At 35.6% G+C, this 17,235-nt stretch overlaps 1 protein-coding gene across 3 annotated transcripts; it reads right to left on the bottom strand.

The window, feature by feature from the left end:
- Nucleotides 1-312: 312 nt before the first annotated feature.
- LOC134670201 (uncharacterized) lies at nt 313-16,403 on the bottom strand. 3 transcript variants are annotated; one of them, XM_063527909.1, is made up of 11 exons: nt 16,340-16,403; nt 16,199-16,255; nt 15,276-15,400; nt 14,988-15,134; nt 13,152-13,364; nt 8,912-9,074; nt 7,959-8,149; nt 7,333-7,483; nt 7,006-7,100; nt 6,386-6,472; nt 313-5,356 (listed from the first exon to the last, which is right to left on the bottom strand). In XM_063527909.1, the coding sequence occupies exons 1-11, from the start codon at nt 16,365-16,367 to the stop codon at nt 5,027-5,029; spliced, it is 1,587 nt and encodes a 528-aa protein (XP_063383979.1). In that variant the 5' UTR covers nt 16,368-16,403; the 3' UTR covers nt 313-5,026. The 3 variants fall into 3 exon arrangements, with proteins under 3 accessions (XP_063383979.1, XP_063383980.1, XP_063383981.1); XM_063527910.1 differs by having other exon boundaries at nt 7,959-8,146; XM_063527911.1 differs by lacking the exon at nt 13,152-13,364.
- Nucleotides 16,404-17,235: the final 832 nt, after the last annotated feature.

The following is a 17,235-nucleotide window of genomic DNA, read 5'->3' as shown; positions in this document are numbered from 1 at the left end:
ACAATACAAAACATTTAGTGTTCGCAACAAAATTAGTAGAAGACACTGCAAAACAGGTTTGTTAAATATACTAAATTGATTCTAGGTTAATACAATATAATTACATAAGTTCCTTGAATATTTTGATAAATTTACACACATTAGTCAAATTCACACAGATAGGAAGTAGACACGACACTAAACAAAAATATCTTCTGCATGCGTAGGTACACATAACTTTCAGTCAAATAAAATAGAGGTTAATTATAGCCTAACTAAGAAAACAAGTTGGTTCGGCATAGCAAGTACTGTAAAAAGAACATTAAAAAACGATTCATACGACAAAAAGTTTATTCTTAAACAATTGAACCTACCACAGGTAGAAAAAAAATCGAATTAGGTTTAGGTGGCGCGCATATTATGATGCTTTATACATATATATATATATATGTGCGAATATATATTCAAGGTGTTACAAAAACCCTGTATACTTAACCCGAAACCTAGTGACAGTACAGTAGGTACTCACAAAACTGAACAACTTTTCCCACGGAACATGGGTCATGAAATACAAAATGGTTTTTGGGATATATAGTAGCATATTAGATTAAATATGTTCAAATCTAAAAACGAAAAGATATAATAGCTCGACTGCATTTCAATCAGGGCTCGGAACCGGTTTTTTGTAAAACCCAAAATAGCCCCAATATTTTTAATTATTTTATGCTCTTTACGTAGGACTGAATCATGTATTTAGGTAACAACTTCTTATTATTAGATTGTCAAAAATGAAATAATAAAACCAAAGAACGAAAAAGAACGTAATAATACCGGTATTTTTTGTATGAAGAAAAAACCGGTTCAGAGCCTTGATTTCAACTGCGAAACGACTACAAAATCGCAATGGGGTAGGTGGGCTGAGTTGCGTTCTCGCGCGCGACTCCATACATCTGGCGCGACTTCAAGTATGGAGTCGCGCGCGAGAACGCAACTCATGTGTATCATTCATTAATCTTATTTAGTATTTGCTCAGTCATGGCTGGCTCTAACAAAATATATAATTTATTATAAAATAGACTACTATGGAAAACACTCTAAAAGGTAGCCACCTCCCTACAAGCAATTCTGCCATAAAAAATTTACTACACAAAGCTGCCGTCCTAATAAAATACGCAGTAACTATGTATCAATCTCATATAATATATAGTTATTGCATTATTCGGGTTATTCGCACTAGTTACCACCAATTACCAGTGGTAACTACTGGGATTTTTTTCCCAGTAGTTACCACTAAAATTCAACAACTAATAAAAACAGTATATATACTGTTGTATATACAGGGTGTTTGGTACATCGTTTGCCAAATTAAAACGGCAGATAGCTTGAGTCATTTGCTATGTTCTCATACCTAGAAAAACAAAATTGGCCATGGTATTTTTTTACAACTACGAAAATAAAAATTTGAAATTTAAGTACGAAAAACTGTCATAGAAGGGAAGAATTTTTTTTGCACCAAATTAAACATTTCTAGGCCTGAGAAGATAGCAAATGACTCAACCTATCTGCCGTTTTAATTTGGCAAACGATGTACCAAACACGCTGTATATATTGTACTTTAATAAATAATTATACTTAAGCCGATTAGTGTTTCAGTGAACTGCCTTAAAAGTGATTAAAAATAAAAATAAAAACAGTTTTACCCGTGCAAGTGCAAAAACTAAAATAGTCAATGAGAAATTAACGCTTGAATGAGATTTATCTTATTAATTGTAACTCGAATTAATTATACGGACGAACATACAAATCAGTTAAAAACAAACTATTATTTATCACTTTAAGGCAGTTTACTGGAACACTAATGGACATATCATTATTTATTAAACTACTCTGTATTTATACGATACAATTTATACTGTTTTTATTAGGTTTGAACTTTAACAAAAAGGGTAAAAGGTGGAGAAAAAAATCCCAGTAGTTACCACTGGTAACAGCTTGGTGGTAACTAGTGGGAATAGCCCCTATTTTTCCTTATATTAGGACGGCTGAAAAGTGCCCTATTGCTCTATAGATAGTGGCGCCTATATACCAAAATTTATATAAAACATAGAAATGATAGCGTTTGAAAGTTGTAAAACAGTACTATTTTCTAACGGTACATTAAATGTTGAAGCAGAGTGCCAGAGTTTTGAGAGAAGAACATAAACCGAGTGATGCCGCCTTAATTGCAGATATTAATAATTTTGTACCAAATGAGGTAGTTGATTTCTACTTATATGTAAACCTGTATGAACCTGCATGTACACTATCTTATGAAAATGTATGAATTATGACTGTAAGCAGCTGGTTTATGATTTGCAGATGGAGTTGGACTTTCAGCTCCTCAGATTACATACTTTACATTAATTTGAAGGAAACCTTGTTTTCTGAAATATGTTAAACATAATAAAATACCCAATAGGTATAACTATTAATATTTCACCCTGCAATACATATCTCCATTAGGCACCAAATGAGGAACTATTGGAAGACTTGTAACGTTCTCTAATTTAAGGCATTCAAAATTACTCGTGCAATTAGTTTCGTGTAGCTGATATGCTTGAAGGTGGTCATTGAAACCAATATTAATAAGAACTTTACATAATAAAAAAATGGCTGGCTCTAATTTAAGTATATAAACAATTTTGTAAAATATAACTTCTTGCTCATTGAAAATGGTAAAAATTAAACCAGGCTTAAACATAGTGCCATATTTTGTCACCCAATTTATTCGAATATCACGTATACTAGATCCGTTTACTGTCGCGTTGGTTAATTCAGGAATCATTGTAGTGTTATCAACGCTTCCACATGTAAGTCTGTCAGAGAAACCCTGCCTAGTATGAACTCTTTGTGCAACGTTTAACTGTTGTTTTATCATTAAAGTGAGAGGTATATTGCGTTTAGATGATGTATTATAAGCAGTTTGTTTTAATTGTTTGTGTTTTGCTTCAAATCGCATGCACCAAATGTGCTTTAGAGGTCCTATACGTTTTATAATATGAGGGTAGTGTATCATAAAATGATGTTTAGGCTTTAACGTGTCATTAAAGTATTCGAGATATTGTTCATGGTGTTCTGTTATTAAATATTTGAGATATTCTACTGTTGAACAGTCAATTTCAGACATTAACAAAATATCAATAATTTTTAACAAGTTCAAAAATAAGTTCCAGACTCTGTCATCTTCTGGAACGAGATCTCCAATAAGAAAAGGTAAAATATTAACGAAACAAGACATCTCAGATGCACTCATTTTTAATTTTTTATTTTTTAAATTGTCAATGGTTATTTCCGTTGCGGGCTTTTGATCTAATTCCTTGGCAGAATAATCAAATAATGATAATCGGCTGTTTAAAGTGCTCAAACTAAATAATTTAGTCCTATGAACATAGTGCAATAACATGTTGCATATATCGTAATGACAAACACCTTCAAAAATATCGTGCATGATATCAACTGCCATATTTTCAGTTACATGGTAGGTTGGAAGAGTATTGAAAATACTATCTCCGTATACGCCTGTTCCGGTTGGGTCATTTGAAATTAAATCTTTAGTATAATTGTCTTTGTTTCTCAAAGTACAAACTGACTCAACTGTTTGTTTACACATTACTGACTTGTGAGTTTTACAAATTCTGCAGTAATAATTACTGGAAAATGATTGACTAAATCCTAACAAATAGTTTAAGCCCAAGTTATCGCCAATAATCAAACCAAGGACAAAATATACTTTTTGTGTTTTACTTTCAATTACTATATCAATACCTTCTGTTTCCAAATCTTTCAATTCACTGATAAGTAAATGAAAAAGTGAATCTTTACCAAACTTTTTTAGGGATGTGTTAAACAGTGACGCAACTAGTATATTTTCCAATAATGATAAATACTCCAACGGAAGAGTTGGAAAACTCAAGTATGTGGCTGCGATGGACTGTTTGCCTGAATGGCTGCCTAAAGCATTGCCCGTTTCAAAATCATCAAAATATAAAAAATAAGGGATGAATATTCCACTCCTACCTAAAATTTTCGATTTCCATAGAGATCCTTGAATGAAATTGCTCAGTGGCTTTCCGGTTTGACTCTGTAAATTTTCCATATTTGTTAAAGTTGATTCAAACACGGATGGTAGTTCAAAAAAACATTTAAACAACTCCTTCAGTGACACCATTGTCCCTTTGGCCGTTTTAGTTTGTAATATGTTAGAGCCATTTTGTAAGCATGGTATCACAGAAGAATCTATTATATATTGCTGGGGTTTAATATAACAACCTAATCCTTCAAAGTACTGTAAAAGTTTCCATTCTGTGTCAACTTTTTCAAACGGAGTGGAACATACATCAATTACAGCTTGAATAGAACTGTTGTTTACAGCATCTGACATGTAATGACTTAAAGTCTCACCAATCACTTTAGTTATGTTCTGTGTTATTTCAGTTAAAATGTTTGCTGCCGTAGCCCTGTTTAAATTTGGATTGCTATAAAGGGACAAAGCAAATTGTAATGCTTTGTTTTGTAAATTTTCAATATGGCTGTTATCATAAACGGTTTTTTCATTTGTATCAGCTATGTCGTCTGAACTGGTTAGCTTTGAAACTTGTGAAAAAGCACAATTAGGTAACGTATCATTTCGTAATATTTCTGTTTCACAATTTTCAATACATGTTACTTCAAAGTCATTATTTTGTTCGGATTCATTGTGGAGAATACAACTACTACTCGGCTCACTTGATTCACAATGTGTGTGTGTATGATTTCTTTGTGTTCTAATATTAGTAGCATTATTAGATTGAGATTTACCCCGCTTACAGATATTGTGACTGAGTAGATGTCTCTTATAGCTTTTTATATTTTGAAAGCGTCTGTTGCATGTAGACTGTGCACAACTATATTCAGATAAATTATTATGTTTCAAGTCAAAATGTAAAAACAAACCTTTCAGGGATTTTAACTCGGAATTACAGATAAAGCAATTAAACGTCATTTTCACTAAAGAAACATTGATAGTAACTTACATTAAATCTGCAATTAAAGTGGCAACACTCGGAAATGTATGATCTTGTGGCGTGTGAATTTCATAAAAGTACCGTTGTATGAACATCCACGGCTGAATACTCTCGCGGGGATATTTTATATCAAATACATGAAAGGTTTTGAAGCAAATGTCAACAGCTTTTAAAAGAGACTCCAGCTGGTAAGTGACGTCATCAAAATTGACGTAGAACTCCGTAATATTTTCGACGTCTGGCCCGACGCAAATTACCACTGGTTGGCATGTGAGTCCTTTCTTAAGGTGGATATCCCGACGTGTTGCAAGGCAATTCTGAATGTCACTCTGAGTCTAAAACAAAAAAAAAAGTTTATTACACATTTGACATCAGTGATTCCGAATAAGACAAACCCAAAAATTGGGTTTGCTTCATGGTTTGCCGAATATGCCGATTGAAATATCTACATTTTACAGGTTTAGTATACACAATAAAAAGCGCTTGTGGCCTAGCGGTAAGAGCGTGCGACTTTCAATCTGGAGGTCGCGGGTTCAAAGCCCGGCTCGTCCTAGTGAGTTTTGCGGAACTTACGTACGAAATATCATTTGATATTTAGCAGTCTAGAAAATAATAAAATGTAAACTGTATATTTCTTACAAAAAATATTCAATAGGTACATGCTTGGAGTACTTAGCTTAGGGTAACATTCCATTTCTGACCGCAGCTGCACTACTGGTACTGAACGCGTCGGTGTTATTGTCAATTTACATAGTAAAATGAACAGTAGTGCAGCTGTCGTTGGAAATGGATTGTCACCTTTAATTTATATTTATTTTATATTCTTAGCTAAGACGCTTTTCGGTGAAGAAAAACATCGTGAGGAAACCTGCATACATCTGCGAAGAATTCAAAGGTATATGTGAAGTCGTCAACCCGCATTGGCTAGCGCGGGGACTATAGCCCAAGCCCTCTCGCGCATGAGAGGAGGCCTGTGTCCAGCATTAGGGTAACATTCCATTTCTGACCGCAGCTGCACTACTGGTACTGAACGCGTCGGTGTTATTGTCAATTTACATAGTAAAATAAACAGTAGTGCAGCTGTCGTTGGAAATGGATTGTCACCTTTAATTTATATTTATTTTATATTCTTAGCTAAGACGCTTTTCGGTGAAGAAAAACATCGTGAGGAAACCTGCATACATCTGCGAAGAATTCAAAGGTATATGTGAAGTCGTCAACCCGCATTGGCTAGCGCGGGGACTATAGCCCAAGCCCTCTCGCGCATGAGAGGAGGCCTGTGTCCAGCAGTGGGACGTGTATATGCTGAAATATTTTTTATTATTATAGTATACAAAATAAGGTATTAAATTAAAAATATTTACCTTCACATGCAATATCAAGCTGTCACGTGATTCTAATATGGTCGGTTTGTTATATTTTTTTTGGTCAGCCAAATCCTTTGACGAGCGCTAAAAACAGAAACATTTATAAGCAAAGGGTCAATATATGTAATATAAGTAAATAAATAATATAAAAATCTTAACAAACATTGAGTAAATAACTGTATGATAAAATAGAGACCACGAACTGTGAACTATCTGTGAACCATCGACTTTTTTGAGGTCGATTAATAAACCTATGTTAGGAGAACCAGACATGTGTGACATTTAAAAGAAAATTTGGAGCATTTTGATATTTTCTCGGCACCTGTAAAATTTCTACCACTTTACGAGTTAAAAGTTGAATGTCCTATTCGTCCATTATGTTTTATGGTTTCAATATAACAAATAAAAACTATGTTTTTTTTGTTCCAGTCATGATGGGATGTATGGTGCCATTAATTTTAAAACAAAGAATAATCAATGAAACATCAAACTTAAGCAGTTCTATGGCTCCTGTTTATGGTAAAATCTTGCCAGTGTTTAAATTACTGGTGCCTGTTCCATTGTAGGGATGTTTACTAATTTACAATAAATGTATCAAAACCTATCAGCTATCTTACCTTTTCGTTTTTATCGTTCCTTCTATTATCAGATCTGCCGACAGTCGGGACAAGTTTCCCACAAAGTAGGGACAAAGCAATAAATGTTTTCGTGTCTGAAATTAAATTTAAATTTTATTAGTGAATTTTATTTTATTATAGGTACCTACTTATTAGAGCTTATTATATAATATGGTCATGTAAAACAAAGACGATTATTATGTATAAGATCAGGTAAGGTAAAAGCAACCTAATGTTTTTTCCTGCAGTGGCCCAATTTCTCGATTCATCCACATAAGAGAAATCTATCTCTATCTCGCGATAAAATTTACCAAAGGCAAAATTTACCTTCTTGTGTTGTGTTGTTGAAGAGGATCTTCAAATCTTGAAATACTTTCACGCCAATAAAAGCAGCATTAGCTTTTTCTAAAAACTCTGGAAACTTCACAAACAGTGAGATGCCCCTTTTAGGATGGCTGTATTCAAAGTCCAACTCAATCTGCAAACCATATAAAATATTAAATACTAATCAGTGCTGAAAGATAATATTTGTCACAAAATAGTTAATCCGTTAGCACCACTTGCACCATCCCACTAGTCCGGCGTTAACCGGTTAAACCGTTAACCCAGTGTCAAATTGTACTGGTAATCGTGGTAACTCCAGGTTTTACTTAATTTACCTAATTTAATATCAATTTTGACGTGTAATATGTAATTATATTATAAATAAATGAGTATGAGTAACCGGTTAACCCCGGGTTAGTGATTGGTGCAAGTGGCCCTTAATCGTTTAGGGCCACTTGCACCATCCCGTAACTCAAGGTTATGCGGTTAAAACGTTAGCTTAGTCTCAATTTGTACTGGTAAGTCAGGTTTAACCGGTTAACCCGGGGTTAGTAGAATGGTGCAAGTGGCGCTAAATTAACTTTCACAGGAATAACTATTTTACCGCTTTAATAAAAATGTATACTTACAAGCTGAAAGCCAAAACTCTGCTTTAACAAGGGGTATTTCTTTAATATGTCTTGCAAATTTTTGGTGGAGTTTTTGTAATCTGTTTGTATGCGATATTTTCTAGTTTGCAGCCATTTATCTTTTACTTCTTGAAACGGCTCTTTGTTGTACTGAAGCCATATAACGGTTTCCTCGTCTTCTTCAATGTCTGCTGAAGATAATGATGTTTTAGTAAAAAAGTAAAATGCAAAACAACACATGAAAAGTAAATATAAAACACGTAAGAGCAGACAATGTGGCCAAATACTTTGCAACAAATCCTTAGTATAAGGTACTTAATTAAGGGGCCCATATCGGCCTGTCAGTTGGAACAAAAAGTTGACAGCTCCGAACAACTGATAGGCCGATACCGTCCGGCGGACTGGTAATCAGTGGGCCCCTTTAAGATGGGTTGCGACTTAGATATACATTTGGCTACTTTGTCTGCTATCATCCTGAGCAATGAAATCAGGATTTTCCATACATAGTGACCCGATTACATTGATCTTAAGTGTATTTGGTGTTGACTCTGTAAACTAGTACACCAAACGAACACCAAACATTGCCAATCGGGGGAAATAATTCGTGTGTAAGCCAATTTTAGCATGGGTGTAGGTAATGGTGTATTAAAGAAAATACTAAAAGTACCGGGGGGTGGGGGTGAAGCTAACGGGTAGGGGGGGTTTTAAGGTCACTTTTCGTAGTTTTTCGTAAATAACTCTTAAACGGTGGCCCGTAGCAAAAAAAAAATCTATTACATAAGAAATCTACAAAAAACATTCAGTACACTTTTTCGCTAGGATCAATATTTTAAAATGTATTAATAATATATTCGCGCCTTTTTATACACGTACACACACTTATTATACACGTATTATTTCCGCTGTAATTCCTTCGTTTACTGGCCTAAACATGTAAGTAGTTAGGTAGGTACCTGAATGTTCCTGATCAATATTTTCAATTTGAAGTTTTCTTTTCCGGCCAAGAACACCTTCTCGTTTTAATAGTCTCCTTTGATTATTATACCTATCTATCAGTTTTCCTTTGGCAGGTCTATATTTGTTGTTGTATTTCAAACCAGGTATGTAGTATGTCTCCTAAAAACAGACAAAAACGCTGTGACGTAACTATACTCGTAGTTAGCTAACTTCAGTACCACGAGCTTGACATTGATCTGACACTGACATATTCGCTAGCGGTGTGCGTAACTTACTTTCTATGCATCTCACTCGTATTATCAGTGTTGGGCGTAATTAATTACTTGAGTAATTTAATTACTAATTGAATTACATATAATTTAATTGTTTGTAATTTAATTACATAAAATTTAATTTTCTGTGTAGTTTGCAATTGCAATTACATTAATTCGTAATTAAATTACTCAATTACTTTTCGTTAACTTTTTTAATGATTTGCAAAGATGAACAAATTTACTAGGAGTAATTATAAAGAAAAACTTTTTTAAATCCACTCTAACCAGGATAACGTTATAAGAACATATTTTTTTATCTCGGGAATCATCCCTTGAGAGGGTAAAATGTGACAAACCATGTCGAAAGGTACGTTATTGCGGTCTGCGCTTACGTTGCGTAGCACTGCATTAAATAAGGCGTCGATTGCGTTGTCTTCGATTTTGGTCCACCCTCTTGGTACATCACATACATAATGCCTATCTCTATCTACTTACATACATTTTAGCTAAGCGTCTATTACATTTTCAATGAAGCAACACTAATCTAATTATACTTATACAAGATATCCCATAAACCAACGTCAAAACGAAAAGGGCTGATAATAAGGCACATATAATCCATCATTGTGTGTGTGATGCTATACAGCACGACCACGGAAGATTTTGTATAAATTCACGAAAAAGATGCTATCTGGCACGACCACGCTTTATGTTATGTTATAGCAGTCGCTTTCATAAAAAACTAGTGCCTACGCCAATTTCTGGGATTAGTTGCCAAGCGGACCCCAGGCTCCCATGAGCCGTGGCAAAATGCCGGGACAACGCGAGGAGGAAGAAGAAGAAGAGTACGGTTCTATCATCCGATCAGGGTGCTTAGCCAACATGCCAATCGTTAACGTTCCGTAGAGTTGTATATAGTCATCTATCTCTATCACTCTTACATATTAGTGCGATAGGGATACAGAGCTAGCGTTTCGTTGTGGTAGCGCAAGGGATTGGCATGTTGGCTACGCACCCATGCACCCAAGGTGCCTAGCCAAGATATTTTTTTTTGTTTTTAATTTAATAACCAAATCTTAAGGTACAATTTAGATGTTCTGGGGGCCTGGCTAAGTTACCAATCGCCTACACTCCGACAACCGACAACGAAGCGCTTTCTGTCTCTGTCACTGGAATCTTACCTACATATTAGTGCGATAGAGAGACAGAGATAGCGTTTCGTTCTCGTGGCGCAAACGATTGGTATGTTAGCTAGGCCCCCAGAACAGCTAAATTGTACCATTTGTAATACCTAATGATATGGTTATTATCCGGTATCCGGCCAATATTTTAATATCCGGCCGGATACCGGATAGTAACCTACTATTCGGCCGGATACCGGAAAGTAACATTGCGTGATTTCTGAGTAAACAAATTGGATCTAAGAAACAGTTTATTATTTATTATTTTAAAACATTTACTATTATAGTCCCTGGTGTTCACTTAATTATACGGCAAATGATGATGATGGAATTTCCTTTTGCAGAGTTGCTCCTTTTGACTCACAGATTGATTTACGAAGGGGAGCCAATCGAATTTTTGATGCAAAATTTTGACTCAAGGGTCCCCTTGATTTTCCCTTGAGGTCCCCGAAATTTGTAAAAAATAAAGTTTTGCTATTTGGTCAAGTTTGGTATCATTTTCGTGTAACTCAAGGATGCTAAATTAGTTTCTGATATTTAATTTATACGGTTTCATATAAATAATTTGAAAAAAAATGAAAAATATAAACTTTCTATTTTTTTTTCCAAATAAAAGCCGATATTTTTCTTATTATAATATGCACACAAAAAATAAAAATTTCATGAAAAAGCCCTACTATTTCTCGTTATAAAAAGTATACATATGGCAGATTTATTCTACATTAATGTGACCAAAAAAATTTAAATGTAGACCTACTTTCGACTACCCATTGAACAAGATACAACGGTGTGAGCTACAGCTTAGCAATTTATGATGATGAGATCCCTTTTTACTATACATAGTGAGTCCTTAGAACCCTTAGATCATTTTAGGAAGGAGATTCACCTTGATTTTTGATACAGTCGGGATGAAAGGTGGGGTGATTTGTCCCATACAATCATAAATTTACGCAAGCACCTGTTTAGGTTTCTGCAATAAGTTTGATGACATTTTCGAGTAAATCAAAAGATAGAAATCATTTAGGTAATTAAGTATTCAAAATACAAATTAATAATGTCAATATTGACTAATATTTAAATTATTTTCCTCCGTATAGTTACGTCCCTTAAATCGGATTACGTTGTGCACCAAGCATAAGCAATGTTAAAGAGTATTTACAAATATATTAGGCAGTAAAATCTTTTAAATACGAAATAATGTAACTATTAGTCCATTGCTCTTTTTTTCTTTTAATTTACTCGATAATGACACCAAACTTAATGCAGAAACCTAAACAGATGCTTTCATAAATTTATGATTGTATGGGACAAATCATCCCCACCCTTTCAATCACACCGCACCAAAAATCAAGGTGGCTCCCATTCCTAAAATGATCTAAGGGTTTTAAGGACTCACTATGCCTATCTGTGGGTATCTCATCATCATCAAACGCCGTAATTCTCATAGCTGTAACTCATATATTTGTATACTATTCAGTGAGCTGGTGGTCGAAAGTAGGTCTACATTTCATTTTTTTTCTCTATATTTTTAGACATAAATATACCATGTGTATACTTTTTATAACGAGGAATAGTAGGGCTTTTTCATGAAATTTTTATTTTTTGTGTATATATAAAAATAAGAAAAGTTTTGGCATTTTATCGAAAAAAAATAAAATTGAATTTTTTTTTCAAATTATTTATATGAAACCGTTTAAATTAAATATCAGAAATGAATTTAGCATCCTTGATTTACCCGAAAATTATACCAAACTTGCGCACATAGCCAAACAAATTTTTTTACAAATTTCGGAGGGCACCCCCCCTTAAGTCAAAATGTTGCATCAAAAATCCGGTTGGCTCCCCCTCCTAAATCAATCTGTGAGTCAAAAGGAGCAACTCTGCAAAAGGAAATTCCATCATCATCATTTGCCGTATATCACACTTTTATGTCGTGAGCTCCACGGACTATAAAAACCGTTTATTATTTTAAAACAATTTAAACATTCCACTCACTTGCACGCGCACTTATTTCGAACCCAGAAATGAATCCGCGCGATCGTTAACTACGAAACAGGTCAAAACCTGCACAATGCGCACCTGAAGAACCGAAATGTAGGTATAGTTCCGCCGGCCGAATATTCGGATATTCGATACCGGATATTCGGCCGATGGTCAGGCCGAATATCCGGTATCCGGCCAAACAACTCTCCGTTGCATCTCTAGTTATTATTAAATTAAAAACATAAATTGGCATCTTAGCTAGGCACCTTGGGTGCGTAGCCAACATGCCAATCGTTTGCGCTAAGGCAACGAAACGTTATCTCTGTATCTGTATCGCCCTAATATGTAAGAGTGATAGTCTGATAGAGACAGAAAGCGCTTCGTTGTCGGAGCGCAAGCGATTGGCATATTGGCAAGGCCCCCAGAACAGCTAAATTGTACTAAAGATTTGGTTATTAAATTAATACCCCCAGAACGGCGAAATTTGTACCTATGTAATGTACCTAATGATTTGGTTATTAAATTAAAAACAAAAATTGCCATCTTGGCTAGGCACCACGGGCGCGTAATAGCCAACATGCCAATCTTTTGCGCTACGACAACTGTATCTGTCTCTATCGCACTAATATGTAAGAATTGTAAGATTGATAGGTACAGAAAGCAATTTGGATAAAACAAAGAGGGTGACCATAAATGACGTAAATGAGCTGCCTTATATCAGACCTTTTCATTTTAACGCTGGTTTTTGGAACACTTGTATACTCATATTACTTACATGCAATAACTACCTACGAATAATGCGTATAAAAGTAGGTAACCTTTAATTCCGTGGGAATAAAGACTTGAATTGCTTCAGCTATAACCATAAAATCTTCCTTTTTCATGCATTCGTTATGCTTAAGGTACCACTCAACAATACTTTTGGTTAGATGGGATCTAAAAGTAGCGTCGAGCTTCTTGCACGTTTTCAAACGTGCCAAAACTAGTTTACCGTGGTTATTATCGTTCAAAATTGTTGTTATATCGATTTCCTATGAATAAGAATCAGAAAATAAATAAAGACAATATAGTGGATACACAATTAATACCGAGAAAGCTTTGTGGTAACTGCATAACTAAGTTTGTTTACAAAGGTTTCGAATATTTAGTGTTACGTGTGAAAACAACAATTTGTTACTTATACAGTTTAGGATTTTTTAATGCCACCTGTAGGGAACGTACTTGTATACTTACTTCAATATCTCAAAAAAGGCTAAACAGATTTTGATACAATTTAGCTAAGAATCATCTCGATTAAAAAAAGCGGTCCATCCGTTTAGATGTCACAGACAGACACACAAGACACGTGAAATTTTAATTACTTACCCCTCTTTTTGCGTCAGGGGTTTATAAAGACTAACAGACCGATAGACAGACAGACGGACGGATAGACATGACGAAATTATAAGGCTTCCCTATTAAGACCTACGGAACTCTATTAAAGGCTTCGTCACACAGGACACAGGACGCGCCGCTTTTAATACAAAACGCTCACGTCCCGCCCGGAAAACGCGCCTGTGTGACGGAACGTTTAGGCCGCGGACTGGCCCCTATTTCACCAACGTGACAGGTCCGGCAATTGTCGACATCACTGTTACTGACGTCACAGGCCTCCATAGGCTACGGTAACCGCGTACCATCAGATGGGCGGTGTGGTTGTGTGCCACCAACATGTTAATTTAAAAAAAACTCCACTATATCGCCAGTTAATAAGTACTTATTTTGCGAAGCTAATGACAATTGTCACAAGAAATACGACAATTGTCACAACATTCCGGCACAAAACTCATTTGCTGTCAAGAATTACCGAAAGTTCTTTGAAATCTTGTGACAATTGTCATCATTATCATCATAAGCATCGCAAGAGAAATGCCTGTGTTTTGCCGATATAATAAAGTTTTTTTAAATAATACAATGATGGTGACAAACAGGAATACGGCCCGCCCGATGGTAAGCGATAACCGTAGCCCATGGATGCCTGTGACGTCAGCAACAATGAGACTTGTCGAATTGTCGCACCTGTCACGTTGGTGAAATAGGGGCCTGGACGCACGCGGTCCGCAGCCTTAAAATTCGTGTAAACAACAATTTGGACATGTAGTTTTAACCTATTGTAAAGATGGTGTGCACAACCCATGCCCAACAAACTGTAATACCAAAGAGGGGCCGTCGGGCCGTTTCTGGGAATAGGAAATTTAATTAAAGGAACAAAACCAAGCAACCCCTATGGGTTGCAAAACACTTAGAATAATTTAAAATAAAAATAAAATAAATATTACTTATAGGACAATTTTACACAGATCTACCTAGTCCCACAGTAAGCTCAATAAGGCTTGTGTTGTGGGTACTAGACGACGATTTATTTAAAAGATTTTGATGAAATAATCACTTTTTTAGTAATGACAATTAAAATTAAAATAAATAAAAATTCTAAGTCCCAGCCCCTCTTTGCTACAGTCCAACCAAAGAAAGAGTCGCGTCACTCGAATGGTATTGGTCAAAACCGCATGAAAATCCGTGCAATCGTTTTTAAGTTTATCGCGAACATACAGACAGACGCAGCAGAGAACTTTGTTTTATAATATAAATTAGTTAAGTAATGCTCAAACACTTACGCGTGGATTTTTTCCGGATCGAGGGTTCTCGTTACAGCTGGACACACTGGATAAACTGGACGCACGCCCTGATGGACTACACGGCGCTGATATACCATCATTACTCGAATCTATGTCACTTGTTGTTGCCGCTTCCGTTGACGTTTCCTGCAACCATAACCATTTCAGTAAAGAAAGGAAAACTGTGGTTTTAACTAAGAATAATGTGTCATTTCAACAAAAGCACAGCTTTTGATTCAACTACTTAATAAGTAAAGGTTGACAGGTAAGTAAACAATAGGTACGTACGTCTATAACTTTGTAGAGCTGTTCCAACCCAGATTTGAACAAAATTCTGTCTCTTATATTCGGAATGAGTTCCTGTAACTCTTCAGATTTCATACATTTCATTAATTCGAGGGATATATTGTTATCTGAAATATGTTAAGTATTGCACTGTTAACAATAATATCTGGGAGACCGAGCTTTGCTCGGAAAACATTATAAAACTCAAAAACCGGGCAAGTGCGAGTCGGACTCGCGCACGAAGGGTTCCGTACCATAATGCAAAAAACGGCAAAAAAGAAAACGGTCATCCAAGTACTGACTCCGCCCGACGTTGCTTAACCTCAGTCAAAAATCACGTTTGTTGTATGGGAGCCCCACTAAAATCTTTATTTTATTCTGTTTTTAGTATTTGTTGTTATAGCGGCAACAGAAATACATCATCTGTGAAAATTTCAACTGTCTAGCTATCACGGTTCGTGAGATACAGCCTGGTGACAGACGGACGGACGGACAGCGGAGTCTTAGTAATAGGGTCCCGTTTTACCCTTTGGGTACGGAACTCTAAAAATTGAGCGTTTTCGCAGAGATAAGACTAGCTAGACTAGATCGATTTTTCGCCCCCGAAAACCCCCATATACCAAATTTCATTGAAATCGTTAGAGCCGTTTCCGAGATCAACGAAATATAAAAATAAATAAATAACAATAATTGCTCGTTTAAAGGTACAAGATTCATGAGATAAAACAACACAGAAATTTACCGTGAATCAATTTAAACAAGATGGCGACCGACAAGCTCGCTTTCATAAGTAATAGTTCAAATTATATATTATACTAATGTTTTAAAAGCATTTTCCAATAAAAAGACACGCCAACATTGGTTACCTAATTTCTAACACTAAAAAAAACGAAAATAATCCGACAACGAAAATAACAAACACGTACCTTCGAAGCGTTTAATGGTTTCCGCGGAAATGCCCCATTCATGCAAATATACGAGACCTTAAAAAATAAAAACCCTATTACCTTCTTAATTTATAACAATTAGAGTTAATTACATAACAATCATAATGTGTTCTTACCCACCAATGTTTAAATCCATTATTCCCGTCATAATGTATCACTAGTTACATGTACACATCGCTGCACGAATTCGGATAGACTGGCGGTCGCCGATGGCCGGACTGGCCGGTGGGGCGGAGGCGCGGGGGCGGGGGTTGCGCAAGCGTCGCCTCCGTCGTCACCCGTTCGCGCGCACGAGTTTCGAATAAAGGTTTCCATACACGCAACGCATGGCGTGTCAGCGCACACTTTCTATTGGTACCTATTGGAGTAAATTTAATGAGATAGTAATGGCACTATTACTGGGCTTTAAAAGGGAATAATAAGATAACTATTGAAATAAAAAAAATGTGGGTTATTTGTGTAATATTACTCGTTAGGTAGCGGTTTAGGTATTAATATTTAGAATTGAAATTGTGATTTTAAATTGCAGACCCATAAGTAAAAAAACGACAGAAGCGTTTAATGGTCCAATCATAATGTATCGAGTACCGCCACGGTCTTTGACATGTGATGAATACCTACACATTTTTAGGGTTCCGTAGCCAAATGGCAAAAAACGGAATCCTTATGGATTCGTCATGTCTGTCTGTCTGTCTGTCTGTCCGTATGTTTGTTCTTTTCTAAAACAAATATTTTTTCTACCTATCCAGCGATATGGAAATTTTATGTTAAGATATCTTTGCATGCTATATTAAGATATAGACGGTCAAGCAAATCTTGTCAGTAGAAAAAGGCGCGAAATTCAAATTTTCTATGAGACGATATCCCTACGCGCCTACATTTTTCAAATTTGCCGCCTTTTTCTACTGACAAGATCTGCTTGAGCAAGTATACAAACCAATATCGCAAAATTCTTATATGAACATACTACAAACAGCATCTTAAAATACAAACGGCATCTTAAAAGAGAAACAGAT

Source organism: Cydia fagiglandana, chromosome 13 (genome assembly GCF_963556715.1).
Source record: "Cydia fagiglandana chromosome 13, ilCydFagi1.1, whole genome shotgun sequence".
Taxonomy (NCBI): Eukaryota; Metazoa; Arthropoda; class Insecta; order Lepidoptera; family Tortricidae; genus Cydia; species Cydia fagiglandana.
Note: the sequence above shows the minus strand (reverse complement) of the source record. Positions and strands in the feature narration are given on the sequence as shown.